Source organism: Siphateles boraxobius, unplaced genomic scaffold, assembly GCF_051911475.1.
Source record: "Siphateles boraxobius isolate OS27281-9 unplaced genomic scaffold, OSU_SipBor_1 137, whole genome shotgun sequence".
NCBI classification, from domain to species: Eukaryota; Metazoa; Chordata; class Actinopteri; order Cypriniformes; family Leuciscidae; genus Siphateles; species Siphateles boraxobius.
Window position 1 is genome coordinate 904,620 of NW_027508741.1, and position 25,381 is coordinate 930,000.

Genomic DNA, 25,381 nt, shown 5'->3' on the forward strand with positions numbered 1-25,381 from the left:
GTATTGCATTCAGTCCCACTGCATTCTGGTAGCAATTACTGTATACATGCACATTACGGCATGTTTAAAGAACAAATCCCTGAGGAATGTTAACATTTGCAAGGCTGTTAATGTGAGATCATGATCAGCGGGTCTTTGCTTCTTACTCAACTACACAAACACAAAGGCAAGGTTTACAGAAAAGCATGCAGAAGCGTTTGCACAAACATTGTACACTGTTTATAAATCTATTCTGCAGATTTTACTCTACAATTAGAGCAGAAAAAGTCCACAGATTCGAAGAAAGATGCAAAGCTGTTATAAAAGCCTCAGTGACAAAATAGAAAAGTAGCAAAAAGCAATATCACTCATGGCATTATGATGCCAAAACACCTATTATTGTATCATAATTAGTGCTGTCAAATCGATTTAATTGTGATTTATCGCATCTAACACAAGTATGTTTAAATAATGTGTGTGTGCGGGTGCACATATATTTAGTATCTATATAAATATAATATATAAACACATTTTTATGTCAGATGCGATTAATCGATTTGACAGCTTTTTACAATGTCACAATAGTCTTTATGATGTCATAATGCTCTGATGTTACAACATATACATTGTTCAAAGGTTTGGGGTGAGAAATCTTTTTAAAAGTGAAAAATGTCAACATTTATTCAGCAATGATACATTAAATTGATCAAAAGTGACAGTAAAGACACTTATAATGTTACAAAAGATTATATTTCAAATAAATGCTGGTCTTTTGAACTTTGTATTCATCAAAGAATCCTGAAAGTTAAAATATATCACAAAATGTTTCCAGAAAAATATTCCACAATTGTTTTCAACATTGATAATAATCATAAATAATCATAAATGTTTCTTGAGCAGCAAATCATCATATTATAGTGATTTCTGAAGGATCATGTGACACTGAAGACTGGAGTAATGATGCTGAAAATTCAGCTTTGATCGCAGGAATAAATTACAAATTTTACAGTATATTACCATAGAAAACGGCTATTTTAAGGTGCAATAATATTTCCCAATTTTACTGTATTAAATAAATGCCTTGTTGAGCAGAATTTTTTTTTCAGAAAACATTAAAATTTTACAGAACCCATAATTTTGAACATTGTGTATTCCTATATTTATAGGATACGCATAAATGCATCATGATGCAAAAAGACGTTGATGTGTGTTTGTTCTGTCACATCAGGCCTCGCGTCACTAAATGATATTTATAAAACTGCCTCAGTCGCCACACATTATTTATCATTTCTTTTCAGAGCTTGACGGACAATCCTCCGTCCAGTTCCTTCTTAAATAATCCAGGATTAGTGACGGCATGATCTAACCCAGCGTCAGGAAACAGCAGTGTGTGAAATCATGATTAACAGCCCAGCGGCTCCTGTATCATGTCAGAAGTGCCACAAGCAGACTGCATCAAATTGATTTCTTCACTTGTGTCGTGATGACTGTTGCATGGACTGAATAGCACACTTGATTGTTAGATTGAGTGTGACTGCTGCACTGGGCCCATTAAAGCCTTCTGACAAAGGCAACGGAGTAATATTCTCAGCTTTTCCAGACGCTCATCAATGGATTCAGAAATAACACTGATGAACAAGCCGCCTCTACTTAACAGAGCTTGTTTCCCGAGAGCTGTCACTTAGCAACAGTGGACCGGCGTCTGCGATGTCCTGTCAAGCAAATGACTGGATTCCACTAAAAGGCTATTAATAAAACCTTTTTACCTGGAAAACAAATCACCTTTAATGCATCCCATCAGACACAGGCTGCAACGTCTGGAAAATTCGGTCGGTGGAAAATCGCAGTCCTTAAAGAAGCGGCTCGATCGAAAATACATAAAATATAAAAATCTCCGACCCGTTCGGCATTACTGTATATGTTCTGAGAGAGGAAGAGAACGGAGTGAGAATCAGGACACAATATTCAGAACTGATGAACAGCCTTTGTTTCAGTTCACTGCGTTTAGATTGAGTTGGCCGTAGCTCACGGGAAGATGAACTGGAATTGAACTGGAATGACAGTAATTTACAGAATTGCAGAGTTACAGAAGTAATGCATTCTGGGAAATGAGGCGTTCTTCCTCACTGATCCACAGAAGTCCATTCATTAAATGTGGTGAAACTAAAAGCAAATCATATCTATCAATCTTTCTATAATTCTATCTATTTTCTATCCATCCATCCATCCATCCATCTTCTATCTATCCATCTATCCATCTATCTATCTTTTATCTATCTATTTTCTATCCATCCATCCATCTTCTAATTTCTATCTATCCATCCATCCATCCATCCATCCATCCATCTTCTAATTATCTATCTATCTTCTATCCATCCATCCATATATCTTCTATCTATCTATCTATCTATTTATCTGTCTATCTCTCTCTCTCCATCCTAAACACCTTCAAGACTTTAAGCCAAAATTTCTATTTTCTATGACTTTTAGTCATTTGAATATCTTTTGAGTTAAAGTAGTAGTACTAAAATCCATTAAAATTCAATTACCCTTTCAGGAACTGAAATGGAATTTAAAAGGCACTCTCAATTAAACTCTTTCACACCACCAGTGAACATTGTGTTAAACATCTCCTGGTGTTTTCCACTAAAGTAAGAAAGGTTGGAAGGATGTGAGGGTGTGTAAACATTCGTCGTTCATGACTGATCTCTGCTTCATTTTTAGTGCAGCACATGAAATCAAATGATTTTTCATTTACAATATGCCATGACTAACTGCTTGATTTATTTATTTCGTAACTGTGCAGTGGTTTCACATCAAGTATAGTTTTAACGTCCAAGAACTACAGATATACGAGCCTGTAATCGGTTACTGCAACTTTTACAACCAATAAACTGATTTATATAGATGAAATACATCATGTCAACATTTTCCTCCGTCTGCCAGATTATATTTGAGTTTCAGAGAGTCAAGCGCAGGGTAATAATAGTCTGGGAAACAGACTCTACGGCATATGTCTCGAACTCAAAGGGACAAAATATGTCTCTCCATCGATTGATCTGGCTAGGAAGGAATAGCTAGTTGTTACACTAGAGTTTTTGCAGTATTTATAAAGATGTGAATGTGGGTAAACAAGGCATTAACACTAAATCTGGCCTTAGATGGATGATTATGTCTCTAGGGAGCTGTAGCTGCCACTTCTTGTTTGTGTCTTGGTACTTTAGAGCGAACGGTCCTCAGAAGATTAGTTAGTGTGAGAGCGAGAATAGAGCATTCGTGCAGGTATTATACAGGTGTGACCTGAGCTGAATCCTTTCTGGATAGCAGTGTTGTTAATGTTAACTAAAACGAATAGTTTTTGGTCACTGAAATAAAGCAGAAATAAAATGTACGGAGTCTCTATTAAAGTCAAGAATAGTATCCCTTACAACTCATCTTTGATCACCAAAATTACATATTTAAATGTTTTTTCCTTGAAAAAAATGTCTTCATGCCTTCTAATATCTTGAGTGTAGCTCAACACCCTTGCTTTATTTAGTATGCGTGGTGAGCATACCCCCGCCTCCACCCCCGCCTCCACTCACTCACTCACTCAGAGATCCACTCGTTGACGATCACACGTTGATCTGATTGGTTACAAGGTTTGTGACGTCAGAAACACCAGCGATTTCAAACCGTGTTTTTGAGACTGTCTTTGGTTCACTGTAGTTTTAAGCAGAAAATACTCAGCAATGCTGTCGACTTATGATTTTACACATGGTTTGTGTTAAAGCATATAAAAACACCATATAGACATATAAACTACATTAAAAGCTGGATTTTCACCACTTTAACATTAAGTGTAAATAGCCCGACTTGTTGGCGGAGGCCATTAACAGTAAGTTCGCCCACCACAGTCTGATTGAGCCAGACAAAATCACAAAAGAAACCTGTCTGACAGGGCGTCGCTAGGCCCTTTTTAGGGGGACTTCAGCCCTAAACTTCTGCCTAGCCCCCCTAAAAATGTGTGATTAATGTAGGCTACACAAATTCGTGTTCGCTTCAGTCTTGTTATAATCAGATTCAGTGCGTTCTTCATCTTCAATCCGCAGCGGAGCAGAGAGCACGTCAGAAACAGAGGACAGGGTGTGTGTGTGTGTGTGTGTGTGTGTGTGTGTGTGTGTGTTCATCTGAGCCTCATTGGTCTGTCACTGCTCGTCAATGTCAGATTATTTGAGATGACCAATCAAATCAAAGTAGGCGGTCTTTATGTTCACAGACGCTGCTGAGCGCGATTTTTAACAGTGCGACTCGAGGCGTACGGTCAAGTGCGAGATAAGATGTAAGTAGCTAAACTTAACATTTCATATTTGACATAAATGACAAAAAATAATCCGGCAAACTAATATAGTTTTGTCTAATTTCGCCATTTTAAACGGCAAATATGCCTTTGTAACGTTACCTATTTTCAGTTCAAAAAGTACGTGACTTATGTAATGTAATAATTAGTTTACTGTCATTGTGTGAGGGGACAAGAAACATTAACAAAGCCGTTTTTCATCATGTTAGGTACAAGATTAATAATGAATGTGTACATAATACAAATTGTAGCCTTTAGTAAATTAAAAAAGCTCAGCTTTAGGAGGGGAAGAGAAAGGGATGAAGTGACTGAGAAAAAAAAAAGAGAATGATGGAGATGAATAGAGAGCAGGTATTGACAAATAATATACTGCCCACTGACATGGTTTTAAAGCTATTTCTTATCCTTTTTTATCTTAAAACCATCTTGAAATGCACATATCCGAGAAATAAAAAATGTGAACCCCGTACCAACCTCAAATTTAGGACCTCTTTGATTATAAAGCCCTGTCTACGGCCCTGTATTAGGCATACGATCAATAATGAATGTGTAGCCTACATATTGTGAATGCATTGAATAAGCTTAATTACCTATAGCTTTAGTAGCTTTCAGTAAATAAACGCGTCTGAGAAAATGATTCATAGGCAAAATCAACCTATCAGTTGACCTTATGTTTTCTTTCTTCACTGACAGACAAAAATGAAAAGCCTATATCAGTCAAAGCTCTGCTTTTAGGAGGGGAAGAGACAGGGCAAGAGAAAAACAAAGAGAAAAAGAGTGTGATGCGGATGAGGAGAGAAAAATAATCAGCTGCGCACTGACATGGTTTTAAAGCTGTTATCCTTTTTTTATCCATTTTTTTTTGGGCCTTCAAAACATCTTAAAATATGTAGATCTGAGAAATCAAAATTTTCTCTGGGAAACCCAGAACCCCCTATCTGCCCTACCTCACATTTGGGACCACAGTGATTATAAAACCCTGCCTTTGCATGGTATTGAAACTGGTTAATAGTGAGCATTAGATCCTAAACTAAAGTGTTACCTTTTTTTTTTATAATTTAAAAAAATCATACCCTCCTTGGGGGCTTAGCCCCCCTAAAATGAAAATCCTAGTGACGCCCCTGCTGTCTGATAACTGGATCAGTGTGTGGAGTTGTGGTAGCTTTTGATGTGACTGACCTAAGTTCGAATCCGCCTTTTTCTGAACTCATTCTTGTCCCTTGCATATCAGCCTCAAGAAGGCATTCATTTTAAATAAAAGTTTACAAAATATTTGAAAAGTGGAAATAAGGCATCTAATGGGTATTTAACAGTGGGAATAAAGTATTTAAATTCCCTCTGTGGTGAAAACCAAGCTTTTAATGTTGTTTATATGTCTATGTGGTGTTTTCAATAGGCTGAAACGCCTCCATTGTATCTTGAGTTTCTTCCGGGAATGAACACGTCACAATATTCCTCATTTAAATAATTCATACGCAGAATAAAGGGGCGGGGCCTGTTTGAGTTAGTTAGTAGTGTGTTAAACTGGCGGTTATGGGAAGGGGCGGGACATTTCCCAAACACACTAGAAGCGCTCGACCAATCACAACACACTGATCCAGCCGACCAATCAGAGCACAGTGTGCTTTTCACAAGGAGGGGCTTCATAGAGACAGGAAGTAAACTGAGGATTACTGACAGACTGGGAAGAGAGGAGCTGCAAAAATGCAGAATATGAGGGAAATAATCAGCATTTAAGCAGGAAAAGCTGTTCTAGTAGAGCCCAAAAACAATGAAAAAGGGAATATCAGGCCCTCTATAAATTGTTTGAAACTGTTGAAGGAAAGAAGCAGGTCAATGGAGAGGTTTGAGATATGAGAGGAATGAAGGGGAGGGATGATGGGAGGAGAGAGATTTGGAAACGACTCCACAGCCACAGCTTGATTCTCTCACAAAGGGTCATTAGTGAAGTAATTAACGCGTGCCGCGGTGCCCTGGGGCTCGTGTGCCGACTGTGAGCAATGACTACTAATGACATAAAGCAGTCTTCCACGGAGCAAAGCCTCAAGAAATACTTCCACACACGACATTGCAAAATAATCCTGTTTCATTAGAGACACAGACAAACATTTTTCACAGATGCCTCACGTTATATATGGCGTTTATCTCACCGGATCTTTCCAGTTGATTAAAACTAAGGTATTATGTCATTAATAGTCATGAGATAAAATGGCGCGTAACTGCCTAACGTTCTGTAAAACATTAGCAGTTCCTTCCCACAGATCTTTATTCCAAACCTCATGCAAATCGGATTGAACCGCGTTTTCCCAGCGGCAGAACGCTAACCAAGCCATATCTGCCGGTTCATTCGTTACATTCTCGTCTCTTTTTAACGCACTGGCTCGTGAATGTTCAGGGCACTGAGATCACAAGTGATTTATTTTTTTTATTTGACCTTTCTTTAACCAGGATAATCTCTCTGAGATTAAAAATCTCTTTCACAGGAGTGTCCTGGCCAAGAATGGACAGCAGTTACAATCACAAACTTACAAATCAAAACAACAAGTATACAATTAAAACCCTTAAAAACAATTGCACATCATTGAGTCTTCTTCAAGTGACCGAATAATAGATTTAAAATGTTCCATAGGCACCAGAGTTTGTAATTTCAGTTTTGTTTGGAGTAGATTCCATTCAAATGGAGCTGCATATAAAAAAGCCATTTTACCCAGTTCAGTTCTTACAAATGGAACAGAAAGAGTAAAACAATTTTCAGACCGGAGGGAATATTTCCCAACACTTTTCTTTTGAATTAGAGTACAACTCCTATAGCTTTAAATGGGGAAACATTAAATTCTACAAAGCTGTTCACCAATCTGGCATCAAGACTGGCTCGTTTATTTAGAAGGAGGGGCTTATTTACATATATGCATTTGACAGACGCTTTTATCCAAAGGGGCTTAAATTGCATTTCAAGGTACGCATTTACGTTCTTATCAGTTCTTGCTTTCCCTGGGAATTGAACCCATGACCTTGGCGTTGCAAGCGCCAACGCTCTGTTACTGAAAGTCACTTATTCCGCCATATTGTGCGTTTCTCCAAATCATAGTAATAGAGGGATTGCATTGATGTGACTTTCCCGCAGGAACACACTCCCTCAACCGGACCGAGTGGCAGAAGAGCTGCTGTGTGACTGGATTTAATTGGAGAAACTACGAAAACAAACGATTATCAGTTTAAACAAAAGGTTGGACTCGATATAGTGTTCCTTACAACTTACCAAAGATCCAGTGATACTGTACATCAATATTGACATGCAGACAGGAATCGTGTTTCCTGACATTTATATGAGCCTGATTTCGACAACGAGGAAATACATAAAGCAAATTTGCCCGTGAACACTTTATATAAATAGTAGAGGTTTAACGATATATCATGTCACAATATATCTCAATACAAAAAAGCAACAATATGCATGGTGGATAGTGACAATATGTATCATGGATAGTTCACCCAAAATAAAAATTACTGTGTGAGAAAAGTTTTTGTGTCAGTACTACATTAAACTATACTGTATATAATGTTGAATATAATGTATAATAATGCAATGGGGGAATATTTGTGGATTCTGATAATGCCTGATGTTACCAGTAAAAAGTGGCCTTCATTATTTTAAACATATCTAGTCAGTGACAGAGTGCATGTTCGTCTAAAATAATTATGTATTTTCAGCTTCAGAATCATGAATATTTTTATTCTGGTGTCTCTATTGTCCAGTGCTTTGGGTTTCCAGCACCAAGTCCAAGCCTATTAATTTACACACCAATGTAACACCAAATTGACCATTTTAATCAACAGTACATTTTCTGTTAACCTTTTGACGACGATGCATTGTTTTCTGTGCGCACACACCCGACTCGAAGCGTGCAGCCACACACACACAGCGAGCGAGGACTGAATTTAGCTCTCTTTCGTGTCTGAATGGACAAATACACAACACTATGTCGAAATGTCCGTTTTGGAGAGTAGGCTATTCACGTAAACTGTGTCGGTTAAGTCTTAAACAGTTTTGAGTGTATCGGATGTGCATCAGTGCAATTGGATCCGCATGTCATTGGACATGATCCGATGTCTTAAAGTGACAGCAGTAAACCTAATGCAGTCTGTGTCCTTAATATTGATCAAGCAACAAAAGAAAAAGAGAAAAGCATTCACTGCTCGTTAATAGCTTTAATAAGGATTCATTATATTTAATTCATACAAATAAATATGTCTGCTGCTTGAAATAATAAAGAATGATGTATGCAAGTAGTTATAAAGAATGCATATATCATTCATTGAAAGAAGACTATTCTACTTTAGGAAAAGTGGTTTTATTTAATTTTAAGATATTTTTTTAAGTCACAGTAGTTAAATCTGTATATGTATTGCATGTTCAAACTTTAAAATCATTCATATTAACAGGTTAATAGATGTTTTCTCCGGGAGTATATGGGTTTGGACATTTTAGAGAAATTCTAAATGAATGCATTACAATTGAACTAAACCCATTATATTTTAGTCATCTGAATTGTTTTATTTTTAGTCTAGTTTTAGTCGACTAATACTAGTAAATACTAATACACTCATTTAAACTCGTTTCTCCTCCATGTTGTGGAAAAAGCCTCTGCAGTGAAAGATGCAGATTCACAGGTGTGCCGATGTGCTCCTCCTCCTGAGAGCAACACGTTCCCCTTGTTGTGTTTTACTAAAGTGATTGTAAAGTGTGATTTATACTTCTGCATCAAAACGACGGTTTCACACCATAGTTGAACAGAGAGAGAAGGAGCACACACGTTGTGTTTATATATATATAAATTATAAACAGTTTGTTAAACTCTGTAACTTGAACATTTTTCATTCCAAAATGTCTTTGTGTGCTCCTAGATTTTTTCATTTAGGAGCACATGTGCTCCTTGGGAAAAACCTTAGCGTAGAACCCTGCCTTTATAAAACAGCACAAGACTTTAAGAATAGGCATCCTGTTTGTGCTGCGTGTTTTAAAGAAAAGTGCGCTCTTTGCTCACGCGATCAGCATGGTTATCTGGTGTTTTCTCCTAAATAAAAGCTCAAGGGTTTATTTCTTGCAAGTGAAGAAATTAGGACAAAAGTATTTTAATTTTCCCGTATTATAGTGTAATGTAGACTAAAATATACTTTTGAAATATTAATTTTCATTTATATAGTACATTTATAGGCTATATGGATTTTACGTCATAGGAATAATTATATAAATCATTATTACATTATTATAATAATTGTTTGGCATCCTAAAACACCATTGATAATGTAATGTAGACTGAGACTCTCATAACTAAAAAGATGTTTGAGCCCTCTTTATTTTCCTGGTACAAATCAATGCTTTTTCTTTGTTCAACGAGCAGTTCATGGGTTGAAGCTCTTAATTTTGATCTCTCAAAGAGCACGAGATTGATGCATTTAACCTAAAAATGTACAAAAAGTTCTTGTGGGGGAGCATGCCCCCGAACCCCCCTAGAGGCACAGAGGTCCACCCAACATAGTTTTACAAATTCCTATGGGAAAGAACGACCATTTATGAACTTTACTCCAGCATAGTACAACAAGGTTCCTTTTAAGTCAGTAAAATGGTAAATGCCATATTAAAATGTCCTTGGACAAAATATACAAAATATTGGGGGGGGTCTACAAGACATTGTGCCCAGGGGCCTCTGAACTCTTAATCCGGCCCTGCATACAACGCATTGTTGGCTATTGCCACAAATATACCTGTGCGACTTATGACTAGTTTTGTGGTCCAGGGCCACATATGTCTTGGAGTATTGCAATAATATCTTATCGGGAGTTCAGTATCGTGATATTTATTGAATCCTTGTTACACCCCTAATAAATACAATATAGGTAGGTCTAATCTGGGTGATCAATGTTATATATATATATCGTCCAGCGCTAAAACTTATATAGTTTTCTGTCAGTTTTTATTTAAAAACGTCCAATTTTGCAGAAAAAACTATGGTAAATAGCCTATTTAATTGATGAGTTGCCAATACAATATATAACAATACAATATATAGGGTATGATTTTACCACTAAATTCAGCATATTGACACAAAATGAAAACTGCAAATCCAGCTTTCTCTGCCTGGATCCAGTTATTTCTGTGAATTACAGATCCATTTGCTTCTGTTCTGTAGCTTTCAGCAGTCTATAAATACATTTGACAAGAAATCTGAGGTATATTTTTACAAAGGCTCTTTCTGTTTTAGATCCGTTTTGTGTGTTTTTCGCAATATTCACACTGAAAACTGAATGCTCAGTGTTTTTGCCACTCAGTGTGTGTAACCACAGTCACTCTGGCCGACGGTGACGTCACACACTTAACCCTCTATATGAGCAGTATATCTTTGTATATAAAGTCTTTGGTGGAAACACGTGTGTCTGATGCTGACGCAGATTCTTGTGTGACTGAAGAACCAGAAAAGAGCAATTCTAACAAAAAACCCTGCTTGAAAACACAAGCTCGTATGTATTCCTGAGTAATCATTCACTCTTGGATGGGTCGTGTATTAGAGTTAATGTAAAAATAATTACATTTCTTATTAATAGTCTCTGCGGCATCGGCCACAGTCTGCTGCTGTAATTGAGTTTTTGTGTCTAATGTCTTTGGGCAAGGGTTACCATTATTACTCTTACTATTATTAATCACAGGATATAAACTTTTACAGTGGCATACAGCTACAGATGTGGAGTTTCGCAAGCAAACTAATATTATTAAACTGCTAAATGTCACATTTCCCCTCCGCACTTTGCTATTTGCAAATAATTGATATAATAATTCTTCCAGATAAAAATGTTGACATTAATGAATATTACCCAAGGCTAAGACAAAAATCACAGACAGGAGGAACATGTTATTGCTCAGAAATGCAGTCCTCAGATGTTTTTCATCAACTTTGTTTCTCCTTCAGACCTAAAAATAAGACAATTACTGACAATTTTTTGGTTCTTCCATCACTTTCACTCACACAAGAATCTGCTTCAGCGTCAGACACACGTGTGTTTCCACCAAAGACTTTAGATATACAAAGATATACAACTCATATAGTGGGTTAATGCCGCGAAAAACAGCATCTAAAACAGGAAAGAGCTTTGAGATTGACTGTAAAACTAGATTTGATAAGAAATCTGAGGTATATTTTATTTTTATTTATAATATTTTTATTACTGGTATATTTTTCTATTAATTTTTATTTTAGGTATATTTATAGACTGCTGAAAGCTACAGAACAGAAGCAAATGGATCTGTAATTCACAGAAATAACTGGATCCAGGCAGAGAAAGCTGGATTTGCAGTTTTCATTTTGTGTCAATATGCTGAATTTAGGGGTAAAATCATACCCGATATATTGTATTGTTATATATTGTATTGGCAACTTATCAATTAAATATTTACCATCGTTCTTTCTGCATAATTGGACGTTTTTAAATAAACACTGGCAAAAAAAAAGTTAAGGCTGGACGATATGATGATATATATAACATTGATATAAGTGATCACCCAGATTTAGACATACATTGTATTTATATAAAACGTTCACGGGCAAATTTGCTTTATGTATTTTCAACGGCGTCGAAATCAGGCTCATATAAACAAAACTTTAGTCCACTGCATGTCAATATCCATGATCACTGGATCTGTGGTATCGAGTCCAACCTTTAGTTTAAACTGATAATCGTTTGTTTAACTCGTGTTTTCTCAGTTTCTCTATTAAATCCAGCTCTTCTGCCACTCAGTCCGGATGAGGGAGTGTGTTCGTTAATGCAAAGTGATGTCAATGCATTCCCTCTATAGAGATCGCAATAGAAGATGTATATGTGAGGCTATCTGAGAGCCTTGTGCATTTGCTCTCCATGTGTCTAGGAGAGATGTTTTAGAGAGCTTTTGTCTTTCCTATGGGATGAGCGACAGTATCACGTTATCAAAAGCTGATCTGAACTAGACTTTTCTGTATTGGCTGCCACAGACTTCCCCGTTTAGGGAGTGATTAAGGCCAACTTAAGCAACATCCCAATGTGCGTTTTCCCAGTGGCATGTGATCAAATTTGCTGCTGCTTTTTTTTTGTGTAGAAGACACAGAAAGTGCACATGCCGGCGTAGAGCGCGAATAACATTGAATGTGAGAGGGCAAACCCAGCATGCATCTGCCTCTGGGGAGAGTCACTGTTTACACACACAAAGCAAAAAATCAAATCAAACATACCAGGATTAATTATACTTAAACAGATCCGACCGTGCATGTACGGTTTTGCAGGCTTTTGTATCTGTGGACTATTTTCTCATCATTCATTTTATCTCACAGCTTGTGGAGAATATGATTGAGCAATCCAGGGTTATTTTTAGCTGGCCAATGATTTGCCTGAAGCACCCTTTGTGTCTGTGTGTGTGTGTGTGTGTGTGTGTGTGTGTGTGTGTGTGTGTGTGTGTGTGTGTGTGTGCGCTATTTAACAATAGAACTTTGGAATTGCGCCTGAGAAAAGAAGAACATCCCGTGGCCACAATCACTTTTTGTCTCCTCTTTGTATTTTTTACCTACAGCCAGATAGCAAAATTAACACTTGCAAAGTGCCAAACGAGAATGAAATTTATAAATACAACAAAATACCACTGTTTGATAGTGACTTTTACGTAAAGGTCCATCAAGCTACCAACACTAAAGTATAGACAAGTACTTAAAATCCCTCTGTAGTGAATAAATATTTACGTTAAAACTCATCGTTGATCACCAAAATGACGTATTTAAAAGTTATTTTCTTGAAAAAAATGTCTGCATGCCTTAAAATAGTTTGAACGTAACTCGACACCCTTGCCTCATTTAGTATGCGCGGTTCTATGAATATGCAAATGAGCCCCGCCTCCACTCACTCACCCACTCAGAGATCCACTCGTTGACGATCATCACACGTTGATCTGATTGGTTACAAGGTAGTTTGTGACGTCAGAAACACCAGCGATTTCAAAGCGTGTTTTTGAGACTGTCTTTGGTTCACTGCAGTTTTAAGGAGAAAATACTCAGCAATGCTGTCGACTTATGAATTTACACATGGTTTGGCTTAAAGCTTACTAAAAACACCACATAGACATATAAACAACATTAAAAGCTGGATTTAAAAATATATATATACATATTTTTATTGTTTTAAAATATAAAATGCAAAAAATTCCACGGCTGGTATATTTTCCTACTGTAATTCTCCTGGCATTAGCAGATGGTGCAAAAAAGCTACTTTTAGTCTGTATCTACAGCAACAACAACAACAAAAAAACAACAAAAAAAATATTGCTCAATTTGCAAGAGAGCATGATAAATCTGCAAGCGTGACTAGATCTGAAATTGTTCTCTGGGAATATATTGTTTGTTTGGTAGGGTGGCATTTTTAGCTGTGCAACACCACAGTACCGCTTTCCAAAACTGCTGTCGAGTCACACATATCTGTCTTTGTCTCGCTATAAATAGATTTATTCTAACTTTAAAAAGCAGAACAAGTGTCTAGAGCTTGATGGCATGACTTTAAATGACTTCCTATTCATCTTTAGGTTGAGTTCAGTGTTCAGCTTCTTCCAGTAAATTGCACACGTGACATACAGTTTATGGGGAGCGCCGTTGACCGTTTGACTGGGTTTATTTTGGATCAAACTCACTCCGGGCAACAGTTTTGTGTTGGTTTATATGACCGCGTGAGCAGACTGACAAACTCTGAGTGTTTGTCTCTCTGGGATAGTTGTGTAAAGCCCTGCGTCTCATTCACATACCACTCACAAACCAGTTTAACCAGGTCCAAGTGTGCACTGGTGATTATTTCAACTGAGTCTCTGGCTGTGTTGCGATAACAACTTATTAACTTTCGTACAGAAAGCATTTTAGCATGGATCATCACAATGCATATCATACATGTGGCATCCAGTTATCATATTTTGAGTAAATTGCAGCTAATATCACAATTATTTTCTTCCTCGGTAATTCTATATTGTTTTCCAGTACAAATACAATTAACACTTTTATGTATAATGCATTATAAAAGGTATTCATAATGTACATTGTATCTATTCATAAATAATTGTAAACAAAAAATAATAATTGTTACCTCATGTGTTTTAATGCATTATACTTTCTAAAGGTGTTCAATGAATAGATAATATTATCATATAATGATCTCATGAATAATTGTAACCACAGATATAAGGTGCATAACAAGGCATAATTAATGTATTAAAATACTTTATACTGTATATTAAGGCCTAAAATATAGTGTTGCCCAAAATACTGGAACATTCTTAACATATATTTACATGATTAGCTAAATGACAAGATTTAAAGTTTTAAGATTTTTTTTTTATAGAAAAATCAAGTGACTGAAACTTATGCTTAAAACAAGAAAAAAAATATGCCAATAAATTAGTTATCTCATTTAATTTTTATACAAAACATTTTTTTTTTTTAGGAAACCATTAATAATTTGCCATTATTTTGTTTCTAATGGAAGTGAATCTTGATTTAAGATTGTTTATTTGTACTGGAAAACGTCAAAAATACTGAATAAGAAAATAATTTGGACACAGAAATAGAAGGACAAGCGGAAATTAAATTTTATTGTATTGCTATTTGGCAAATCTCATAGATAATCTGGGTATTTCATGCATGCTAATTTTTTTTTACAGTATGCATACTGAGTTTAATCAGCATGCTATTCAAAAGCATAGCAAATGTCATTCAAACATGTAAACAAGGCTCATTATAGAATTAATGTTATTTTCAAAATGTGCACTATAATGTCACCAGTTTTAAACCACATGCTATGTACCTCTAAACTGCACACTAACAACACATTGTCCACTCATTGACATCAGTGTGTGTGTGTGTGTTGATTTCCCTCAGTCTTGCTCTCTCATTAGCATATGACCGTCTGGATTGCGTTGACTGATCTGATGTGTTGTTGCACAGCTGGGCGATTCTGACACTTTCTGTCTGTTATGTTGCATGTCTCCTCTCTCCCTCTCTCTTTTCCCATTATACCCAGACAAGACTTTAGATTAAAATGGGGAAAAATGTTCCTCCCACTTCCAAATGCGTGGTCAGTAACACGAGTGTAGCCTATCTCGTTACAGCCAGAGCGGGGCGTGACTGGCTGTCAGAAAGAGCAAAGCTCTTGTGTAAAACACTCTCATCTCACGTCCAGATAAACAATCACATTTAATTGGATTTTTCAGCAGGCCCATTAAATCATCGACAAGGTTAGTCAGGAACCAGTTGCTAACGCGACCCATGCTTCATTCTCTCTTACATCGCAAAAAAAACTAGCTGATCCTCCCGGAGGAAAGTGCATTGGAAAAACAACAAATTGCATTTGACTGTAGTGTCTGTATGGCAAAAATACAAACTAGGGGTTATATTAAATATTCATGATTTAGAGGCGATGATTTTAATGTTGATTTATAAAGCGATTCATCTTTAAAACATGTAAGAAGTGTTGGCTGACAGAGACTCGGGTTCAATCTGACTTGATCTTTACTTTCCTGTCTATTACTGTCTACTGTCCAATAAAAATGTAATAAAAGTAATATTTTTAAAAAATAACCATAGAAACCTCTGCTTGCCATTTTTATATATCACTTTTTTTTTAATATAAAATAATAATACAAAATAAATAAACAAGAACATAATATAAATATATTATTAAAATAAAAATATTATTAAAATGTTTTATACATACAATTTTAAATTTAAATGTTATTAAAAATACTTAAAATAATAATAATAATAAATTAATAAATTATTTTATATATCAATTTTTCATTTTTAAAAATAATATAAAATAATAAAATAAAAATAAATGTTTTGTTTTAAAAATCATAGAAGCCTCTGGCATTTTTCATGTTTAAATGTTTCGAAAATATACACATACATAAATAATGGCATTTTTTCTTATATTTAAATGTTTTGAAAATATTATAAAATTATTTATACTCAAGCATACTGAAAATTAAATATTCTTCCTTTTTCGATAGACTTTCCTTCCGTATTGAGACGTATATCTGAGTGAAACGGTTTGTGTAAAGAAACCAACAATGTATTTTGTCTTTAGGGAAATAACTGGATCGTAGGAAGTTGGGATCTGAATGAAAGTTTGCAGACAGTTGTGTGCATGGATAAATCATTCATAATAAAAACAGCGACAATCTGTATAAAAAAAAAGAAAGAAAGAAGAAAAAAGAAGAATTTAAATGATTTAAAATATTCCTTCCTGTGTTTGGCAACAACTGTTTGGCTAAAATGATGTTATATAAAAGAAGGATTTGTTATCATCAGTACGCTGTGTGTGAGTGCGTGATGTGTGTTCTCACCCGTGTGTGTCCTCCGGCAGTTTGGATATAAATGCCATTTTGCAGACAGTAGTGTGCACGGATAAATAACTTACAATAAACACTGTAATAATCTGTAAAAAAAAAAAAAAAAGAGAGAGAGAGAGAGAGAATTGCCAATTTTGATTTTGTGGTGAGTTTAAATATTCCTTCTTGTAGCTTGACAAGACTGTATGACTAATATTTTGTTATTTAAAGGGGTGGTTGATTATAATTTCACTTTTTTAACTTTAGTTAGTGTGTAATGTTGCTGTTTGAGCATAAACAACATCTGCAAAGTTACGACGCTCAAAGTTCAAAGCAAAGGGAGATATTTGCTTTTAAAGAAATTGCTTTTTAAGAACTACAACAAACGGCTGGTAGGGACTACAATGAGCTTCTTCACAGGTTAGTGACATCATTAACTTTAAAATGTACATAGACGCCGCCCTCGGGAACGCGGTTAATCAGTGACTAGAAGATAACTACACATAAGCTACATAAATTCATCAACTAACCATTCAGAAATGTTGTCACATATTGAGTGTCTCCATCTTTGTCTGACTCCGGTTTGAACATAAAAGCCTGAAAATGTTCAGTGCATGTCTGTGTGAGGTAAAAGGACACGAGCTCTAGAAGCTCCGCCCCCTGCGCCGGGAGCAGCAGCTCATTTGCATTTAAAGGGACACACACAAAAACGGTTTGTTTTGCTCACCCTCAAAAAATATCTGTGGGGTATTTTGAGCTAAAACTTCACATACACACTCTGGGGACATAAGAGACTTACTTTACATCTTGTGAAAAGGGCATTATATCACCCCTTTAAAAAGAAGGATTTCTCATCAGAAAGCTGTGTGTGATGTGCTGTTCTCACGCGTGTGTCCTCCAGCAGATGGGACGTCGACGCTGTGTGTGTCCTCGGTGAGAGAGCTGCCGTCTCAGCTTCAGGATCTCTACCAGCAGGGCTTCGTTCTGAGCGCTGTGCACCCGTTCGTTCACCCGTGTGGACCCGAGCCTGCCAGCGTCCAGCGCCAGCTCTACCGGGCCGTGCTCATCAGAGTCTCCGACAGGTGGGGTCACAACACACACACACACACACACACACACACGACGGGAACATGAACTCCACAGGTGCTGCTGACATTTATTACTGGGGTCATTTCTGTCAGGACCACTATCGTCAAATACAATTGACAATTAGCATATAGTTAGGATTGGCGGTATGGTTCTGTTCTGAGAAGAACTCCTCGCACAGCCTAGCGTGGATTAGAGCAACAATAACCCTCCTTACGGTAAACAAAAGAACCAACATGAATGATAGCAGATATCATTAATTCAAGATGTTAAAGTACAACATAACTGAGAATTTATTCTGATTCAAAGGGGAATCAGAATGCCAAATCCTGAGAAACGAGAGGAGCTGGGGAGGATATTTTGTTCTTTGTCAGAAAGATTGAAGAATATCTATCATCCATCTTTTTAAAATGCATCAAACCAGTACACTCATCACCATTTAAATCATAATATTTGGGGAAAAAAGCATTTAAAATTAGGCGAAAGGTCACTGGGCCTGAGCATGCTATTGTTGCACATAAAATATCAATATTCAAAAACCTTTAGAAACTCATATGATAGTTCAGCATCACACACCATGAGATGGGTTAAATAGAGAGATTAAAAAATACCCAATTCTCTCCAAAACGGTACCGATGTTTTGATAAATGAGAATCACTAATATTATCAGATTACCTCACCTAATGCATTGAAAAAGGCTAAGATAGTGAGCTAACACTAATTACACACTTTAATTCCATGCTATTAAATATGTTACAATTTAAACGTAAATGCACATTGTTCTAGAAGGGTGGCGTCATCTCTTACATTTTACACGGCTAAATTTGCTCACATTGTAATGCTGATAATATAATTTGTAAGAAAAATTGTGCATTAAATAGGGAAGTTATATACAGGAAACTTTTACAAAAGAAACACACACACACACACACACACACACACACACACACAAATGCATGTCTCTTTGTAGTCTCGGTGAAGCTGTTTTATCAGCAGCATCCACACACAAAAAAAACAAAAGTTGAACATGAAAAAAAAATTTGCCCAAGTGCACTTGCCAAATTTAGACGGATTGTTTAATGGATCAATCAAAAAACGTTGTTTATTAACGAGCTGTAGTCACCTACTGACAGAAATGCAGTTCAAGTTAACGCCATGGTTCATAGAGTGCACTGATTCTGAATCCGGCGGCGTGGCGAGCGCGAGACGCGGCAGTGCAAAGATCGTGACGCGCGTCTCTCTATAATGTGATTCACGAGTTCACACTTACATATAATTTTGAGGGAGTAAGATTTAATGCGTATTTGGCGTGCTGTCCGGAGGGAGGGCTCCGAGCTCGGAATTCAGCCCGAACCCAGAGTACTCCCCCGTATGTAAGTGATTTTTAGAACTAGGAGTGTGGAGAAGGGGTGGAGGGGGGATGCTGCAAACTGTCAATGGATCGAGGTAAGACTGCTGAGTCTATATGTACCCTCTTATCATTGATTGCTGATTGCTGTCCACTCGTGTTAATTATCTGAACGTGCTCCTCCCGAACTTAGTTAATAAAACTTCATTTGTGAAGTAAATGGGAGCGGGAATTCACCGCATTATGAACTCGTCACGCAATACCCCCAACCTCAGACCAAATGGTAGGCCCTGTAGACAGGCCAGCCTATATAAATATCATATTAAGCAGAAATTTGAAATGTACCTTTAGCATATTAGAGGAAGACGCTGATATCTGGATTGAATTGATGCGTGAAGAATGCACTTCCACAGCAGTCACGAGTAACAGCAGGAATAGGCGTTAAAGTTTTCTATGCTTAATTTGATTTGATGACAGTCACGAGATGATTCCTGGATCCAATCACGTTGATCGATAAAAATAAAATTAAATTAAAACAAGCATGTAACGAGTAACGACCACAAACAGAAGGAAAATAGCGGAGAAAAAGTACCGATAAATCACTTAAAATGTACCGAAGTAAAAGTAAAATTAGACTAAAAAAAGTACAATTTCTGAAAAAAACTACTTAATTACAGTAACGTGAGTATTTGTAATTCGTTACTTCACACCCCTGTGAGCTGTACATCGCATACACATAGACACAATGAAACAAATAACAGACAATAGACAGATGAGATGCCACTGTATCATCAATTAAAAGCTATTTCAAACAAATAAGCCTTCAGTTTTGATTTAAAATTCCCCACAGTACTCGCAATCCTGATACTAACCGCAAGACTAAAAAGTCCATCCACTTTGCGGCCAATTTCAGTACAACTTTTACAGTGAATGAACACAAAACTAAATGCCATGTAAAAACAAAACCTGTGTTTTTACCTGTGTCATCCACACAGTGGTCAGTATAAACCACACACTTATGGAGGACCAGGAGTGCCACTTAAAAATAAAATGAAGATTCAATTTCAATACATTTAAAAACACGAATTAAATAAACAACTTTAAAATGTCTATTAATTTGTGCATTTAAAAGTGATTTATTTATATATATTTTTATGTTTGAATTATTAAATTGATGTATTGAATCTTCATTTTATTTTTAAGTGGCACTCCTGGTCCTCCATACACACTGAGCTAGACTTCACAGTTTCTCTCTGCACGAGACCAGCACTTTACAGTCCGTCACACAGAGTTGGTGAATGTTAAAGAGCGGTTCGATAATCCTCCGGCAAAACAGTGGCAGCGACTCAAAGTCACATCCACTCCCTGCCTGGAGCTCTGCTGGATCACATACACACACCGTCCAGACCGGCCTGGCTGTGGTGGCGGAGTAAAGGGCACACACACACACACACACACACACACACACACACACCACAGGCAGCTGCCACAATCACTTGTGTGAAGAGTGAGGGCCCTATTTCAACGATCTAGGCGCATTGTCAAAGCTGACGGTGCAAGTGCACTTAGTGCATCCGAATCCACTTTTGCTAGTTTAACGGCGGGAAAAATGGTCGGCGCTCCCGGTGCATGCTCTAAAAGTGTCGTCTCTATTCTCTTAATGAGTAATGAGTGTGTTTTGGCCGTAACGTGCAAAAAAACAATCAGAGTCTCTTCTCCCATTCCCTTTAAAAGTCAGTTGTGGATTCGCTTTTTATATGACGGAATTTGATAGTGGAAAAACTGAACTCCGGAGCACAAACGTGCATGAGATTTAAGCTCTGTGTGTGTGTGTGTGTGTGTGTGTGTGTGTGTGTGTGTGTGTGTGTGTGTGTGTGTGTGTGTGTGTGAGATTAAAGCGCAAACAGACCATCTACGGGACAATCCGGATTCCACCATATCTTTATCTACGCGATAATAATCTTTGACATTGTAATCCTTTTATTTTTAATCTCACCAACACACAGTGTGTCCAGACCGGCCCGGCTGCGGTGGCAGCGTAAAGGGCACACACACACACACCACACACACACACACACACACACACACACACCACACACACCACAGGCAGCTGCCACAATCACATGTGTTAAGTTTGAGACTCTAGGCATGTGTCTGACCCTGTTGACCTCTAAGGGGAGATTCCCTGGAGGAAGGAATTGAGGTGACGTTTTTTTTTTTCATATTTTATATTAAACAGATGAAAAACAAAGTAAATTTAGTTTGACGTTAAGTGTTGTGGACATGATCCCGAACCCCCGGCCTCTAGTGTTTTAGGGGCCAGTGCAAAACCCATTTTTCTGAACGTTTTTGCAGTTTAAATGCACATAAAGGCTCCAGATTGGAATGGAAGAATTGGCTTCTGATAAACAGTGTGGATCTGATGATGAATAGTAACGACACACTCAAAAACCCTGGAATTATTGCATTGCACCAGGAATCCTGAAACACATTCCTGGCAAATTATGCTTTAATGCAAACACTAAGAAGGAAAAACTCCTCTCTATATTGCTGTTGAACTTTTGGCAGCTCTTGCTTTATGTATGAAGCAGCACTGCGTGAGGGACATGATGAGCTGGATCTGTAAGCTGGACTGTAACATTACACACTTCAGTGCATGACAGGATGAACTCTCGGCACGACCTCCCCTCATGCGTCATGCACTGAAAAGCAAGAATGTTCATGCAAAAACTCATTATTAAAGTCATATACACACTCCATCGCTCATCTTAAAGGAACAGCTGATGCAACATTTACAGTTTGTTTATTTACTCAAACTCCTTTTGTTTCAAACCATATGCTGTCAGTTTTTTTGTGTGTGAAAAACAAAATGATACATTCAAAGGGATGTAGACACTCATAGTGATCACGAATATCAAATAAAATCACTTGCTCTGCTTTTACAGAAATATTTATATATCATTTAAATATATATTTATTTCAGTCGTAAAAAAATATTTTTGTGGATAGTTCCTATCATGCTGACCAAGATAAAAAATACAGTAACATTTTTAAAATTTGATTACAATTTAAAGCCGCTATTCTCTATGTGAATTTATAGTAAAGTGTAATTTATTCCTGTAATCAAAGATGAATTTTCAGCATCATTACTCCAGTCTTCAGTGTCACATGATCCTTCAGATCATGTTCAACATTTAATGTCAATGTTTTTAAACTAAATTTAACTTATATTTGAATAATCAATGATGTCGAACACACATTTATTCGAGCATAAATGAGATTTAAGGATATCAGTGGAGGGGAACATTATTAGTAAATAGTGACTTAAATTCAGGGTCTTTTTCTCACACAAAGCTATCGAATGATTTCAGAAGACTTGTAGTCATATATTTTTTGGGGGGAGATATGGAAAATAGCAGTGTGAATATATTTTTCTGAAGTTTTCCTATTGCAATCCATGGAAGAAAGAAAGTTTGTGACAAGTCATATAGACCACTTTTATAGTTTTTTTTCTTTGTCATTTTTTGGAGATTGACAGCCCTTGGTAACTGTATGCTTTTGTCATATAGAAAATATCTAAGTCCTATTGCAATCCATGGAGGAAAGAAAGTTTGTAACAACGTGAAAGTGACTAAATAATGATAATTTGTCATGTTTCATGCATAGAGTAGGCATGTGTTGCTCATAGTAAAGACTTCTGTTTGTCTTCAAGAGGCCGAAAGCAAAACAAGACGAAAGAAGATTGTGTCACGTGTGTGTTGATGTGTGTGTGTTGGGAGGAATCATAGTATCGTGACGGCTGCCAACCTTTGATGGCTTCGGCAAAGCTGTCTTGCTTTATCTTTGGCGTCTGTCACTGTGGAGACAGTTGCTCGCATCAGCACCGGCCCTGCGGGATAAACCTGCGGGAAAAAGAAAGAGAGAGGCGAGATATCAAACAGGGCACAGCTCTACTCCTCCCCGGCCAATCCCAGAAATCAGAGGAGAGAGAGAGGAAAAGTGCGGATGAAAGAAGCCATTTCTCGCTCTCTCCAAAAAACAAACAGACCCAAAAACATCCAGAGGAGAAGACAAAGGGAATGAGGAGGAGGAAACGGAACAAACTGAGGGATGAAAGAATGATCCGTTGGGAAATACAGCTCAAACACACTTCTGATGGTCCAAGCTGGTCATTGCCTGGTTTAGATTCTGGTTAATCTAGTTAAATCCTTCCAGAGGTGAATAAATGCTATTACTCAGCTCTTTCAAAGCTCGAGAGATTCATTAGGAAGAATTAAATAGACACAGATTAGAAAAAGTAGACAGGATACTATAGATATACAGTTCTATAATCAATGTGAAGAGCAGCTTAGAACTTCAACAGTGATACCCTTACAAAAATGTAATATATGGCCATATATGTACTTATATTTTAAATAGCATGACATATATCTATACATATATTTGACTTATCTGAGAACACAATATATGCCTGCATTTATGTGTCCGAACATGTGAAGAAAATATTTGAGTTCATCCATATATGATACCATATATCTGCATATATTACAGTATAGTATTGGTTTCTCACATATATGGACAACATTACGTATAAATAAGTGACATATTTGTTTCCCACATATTTAATAAATGTATGTAAACATACATGCATGTGATACTGATGCATTGAAATAAGTTCATATATGCATATATACATATGCGTCTTACATATATTTAACATTTATGTGCATATTTGGCACTTACATGAAAACGGCCATTTTTGCTATATTTTGAAATATATGTTTCATGTATGTCTATGTGTTTTATATATATGAATTTTGCATATATTCTCATATAGGCAGCAGACATACATGGGCACTGACATTATATATGTAATTTACTTATATTGACATATATTACATTTCTGTATGGGTATTTTTATATTTTTTGTGCACTTCTGATCCATATATTCAGAACCTGCTGCAGTATTTCAACCACTAAAAACAGCAGGACATGTACGTGAAAAGCACTTAATGTACTAATACACTGATGTTAAAAGATTATATTCAATATACACCTTATTTGGTGATGTATACTTCATACAAGTGAGCAGACGAGCCCAGAATATAAATGCAACACATGTTACGCATTTTGTTTATAATAGTTTTCGATAGGAATACGCTTAAGGAGACACTTAACGAAACATTTTCCAGGTTTGTCTGCTTGACAGTACTTAGTATATTTTATTAATAAGCTGAATACTGAATTTGGTCCTTTGTCTTAATGCACACTCTAATTTTAATAACCTTTTTTTCACTATAAAGAACCTATCTTTCATTTCTACAGTGAACAAATCATGTTATTTTACATTTAGGCAGCTTGTAGGATAACTGTGCCACGTAAATCCGTCGAGAACCAGACCAAAAAAGTGATTATAATGTACTATAGTATATTAGTACCAACCTGGTAAAAATAACTGGCGGTCAGTGGAGGAAAGCCTTGTTTTGCCCTCGGTCCTGTGAAAACTATGAATTTAAATGTTAAAGAGATCAAATTTGTGATTTGTCTTTGACACGTTTTTCCAGCTTCACCTGATGTTTTTTCCAGTAGGGTCGAGGTAGAGTTACAGAGAAGATCAGGGGCCGGTTTCACAAAGCTGTTTAAGACCGGTCTATAGTGTTAGACAAGTCTAAAATCTGCTCATAGACTAGTCTAATGCAAGTTTCACAAAAATAAAGACTGACTTAATTTAGACACTTTACCCAGGCTAACCCAGGTCTAAGTTACCTTGGCAACCAGCAGTAACTATCAGTTACATTACAAACAGCCAAAAGAAAAGAGAAAATGCTCATAATTTGTGGTTTGCTGACGGCGTTATGGAGAGAGCTATGAGAAGGGAAAGGGTTTTTAGGGACCGCAGTAATACTGAATATATATAATAATGAGGACTTTTCTTTTCTGTACGTCTTTAACGCTCCGCTCAACGGTCGGATTAACGCTGTCGTATCTTTTTCCAAATTAAACATTTCTTCTTTTTACTACATTCTCCGCTAAAATTCCCAAGTAAAATGTCCTTGAACTGTTATTCTCCTCCAACAAACACATGTTTTCCGCTGGGGTAAACTGCACTTGAATGCGCTTACTCGATCCGCCATGTTTTTGTTGTGAAAAGTGTCTTATTTTACCCAGAATGCATTGCAGTGTAGTCCCACTTAAGATAGTCAGAGTCTTAAGTGCTTTGTGCAACGGTCTGATTTAGATGTCGATC

General features: G+C 36.8%; 1 protein-coding gene across 2 annotated transcripts in view; it reads left to right on the top strand.

Moving 5' to 3' along the window:
* Positions 1–25,381, top strand: part of rftn1b (raftlin, lipid raft linker 1b) — a 118,168-nt gene that overhangs the window by 31,057 nt on the left and 61,730 nt on the right. Inside the window, exon 3 of one of the 2 annotated variants that reach the window (XM_077229956.1) lies at positions 17,605–17,782. In XM_077229956.1, the coding sequence (XP_077086071.1) occupies positions 17,605–17,782 (178 nt within the window). Of the gene's footprint in view, positions 1–17,601; positions 17,783–25,381 lie in introns of both variants that reach the window. The other variant, XM_077229955.1, reaches the window with a different exon arrangement.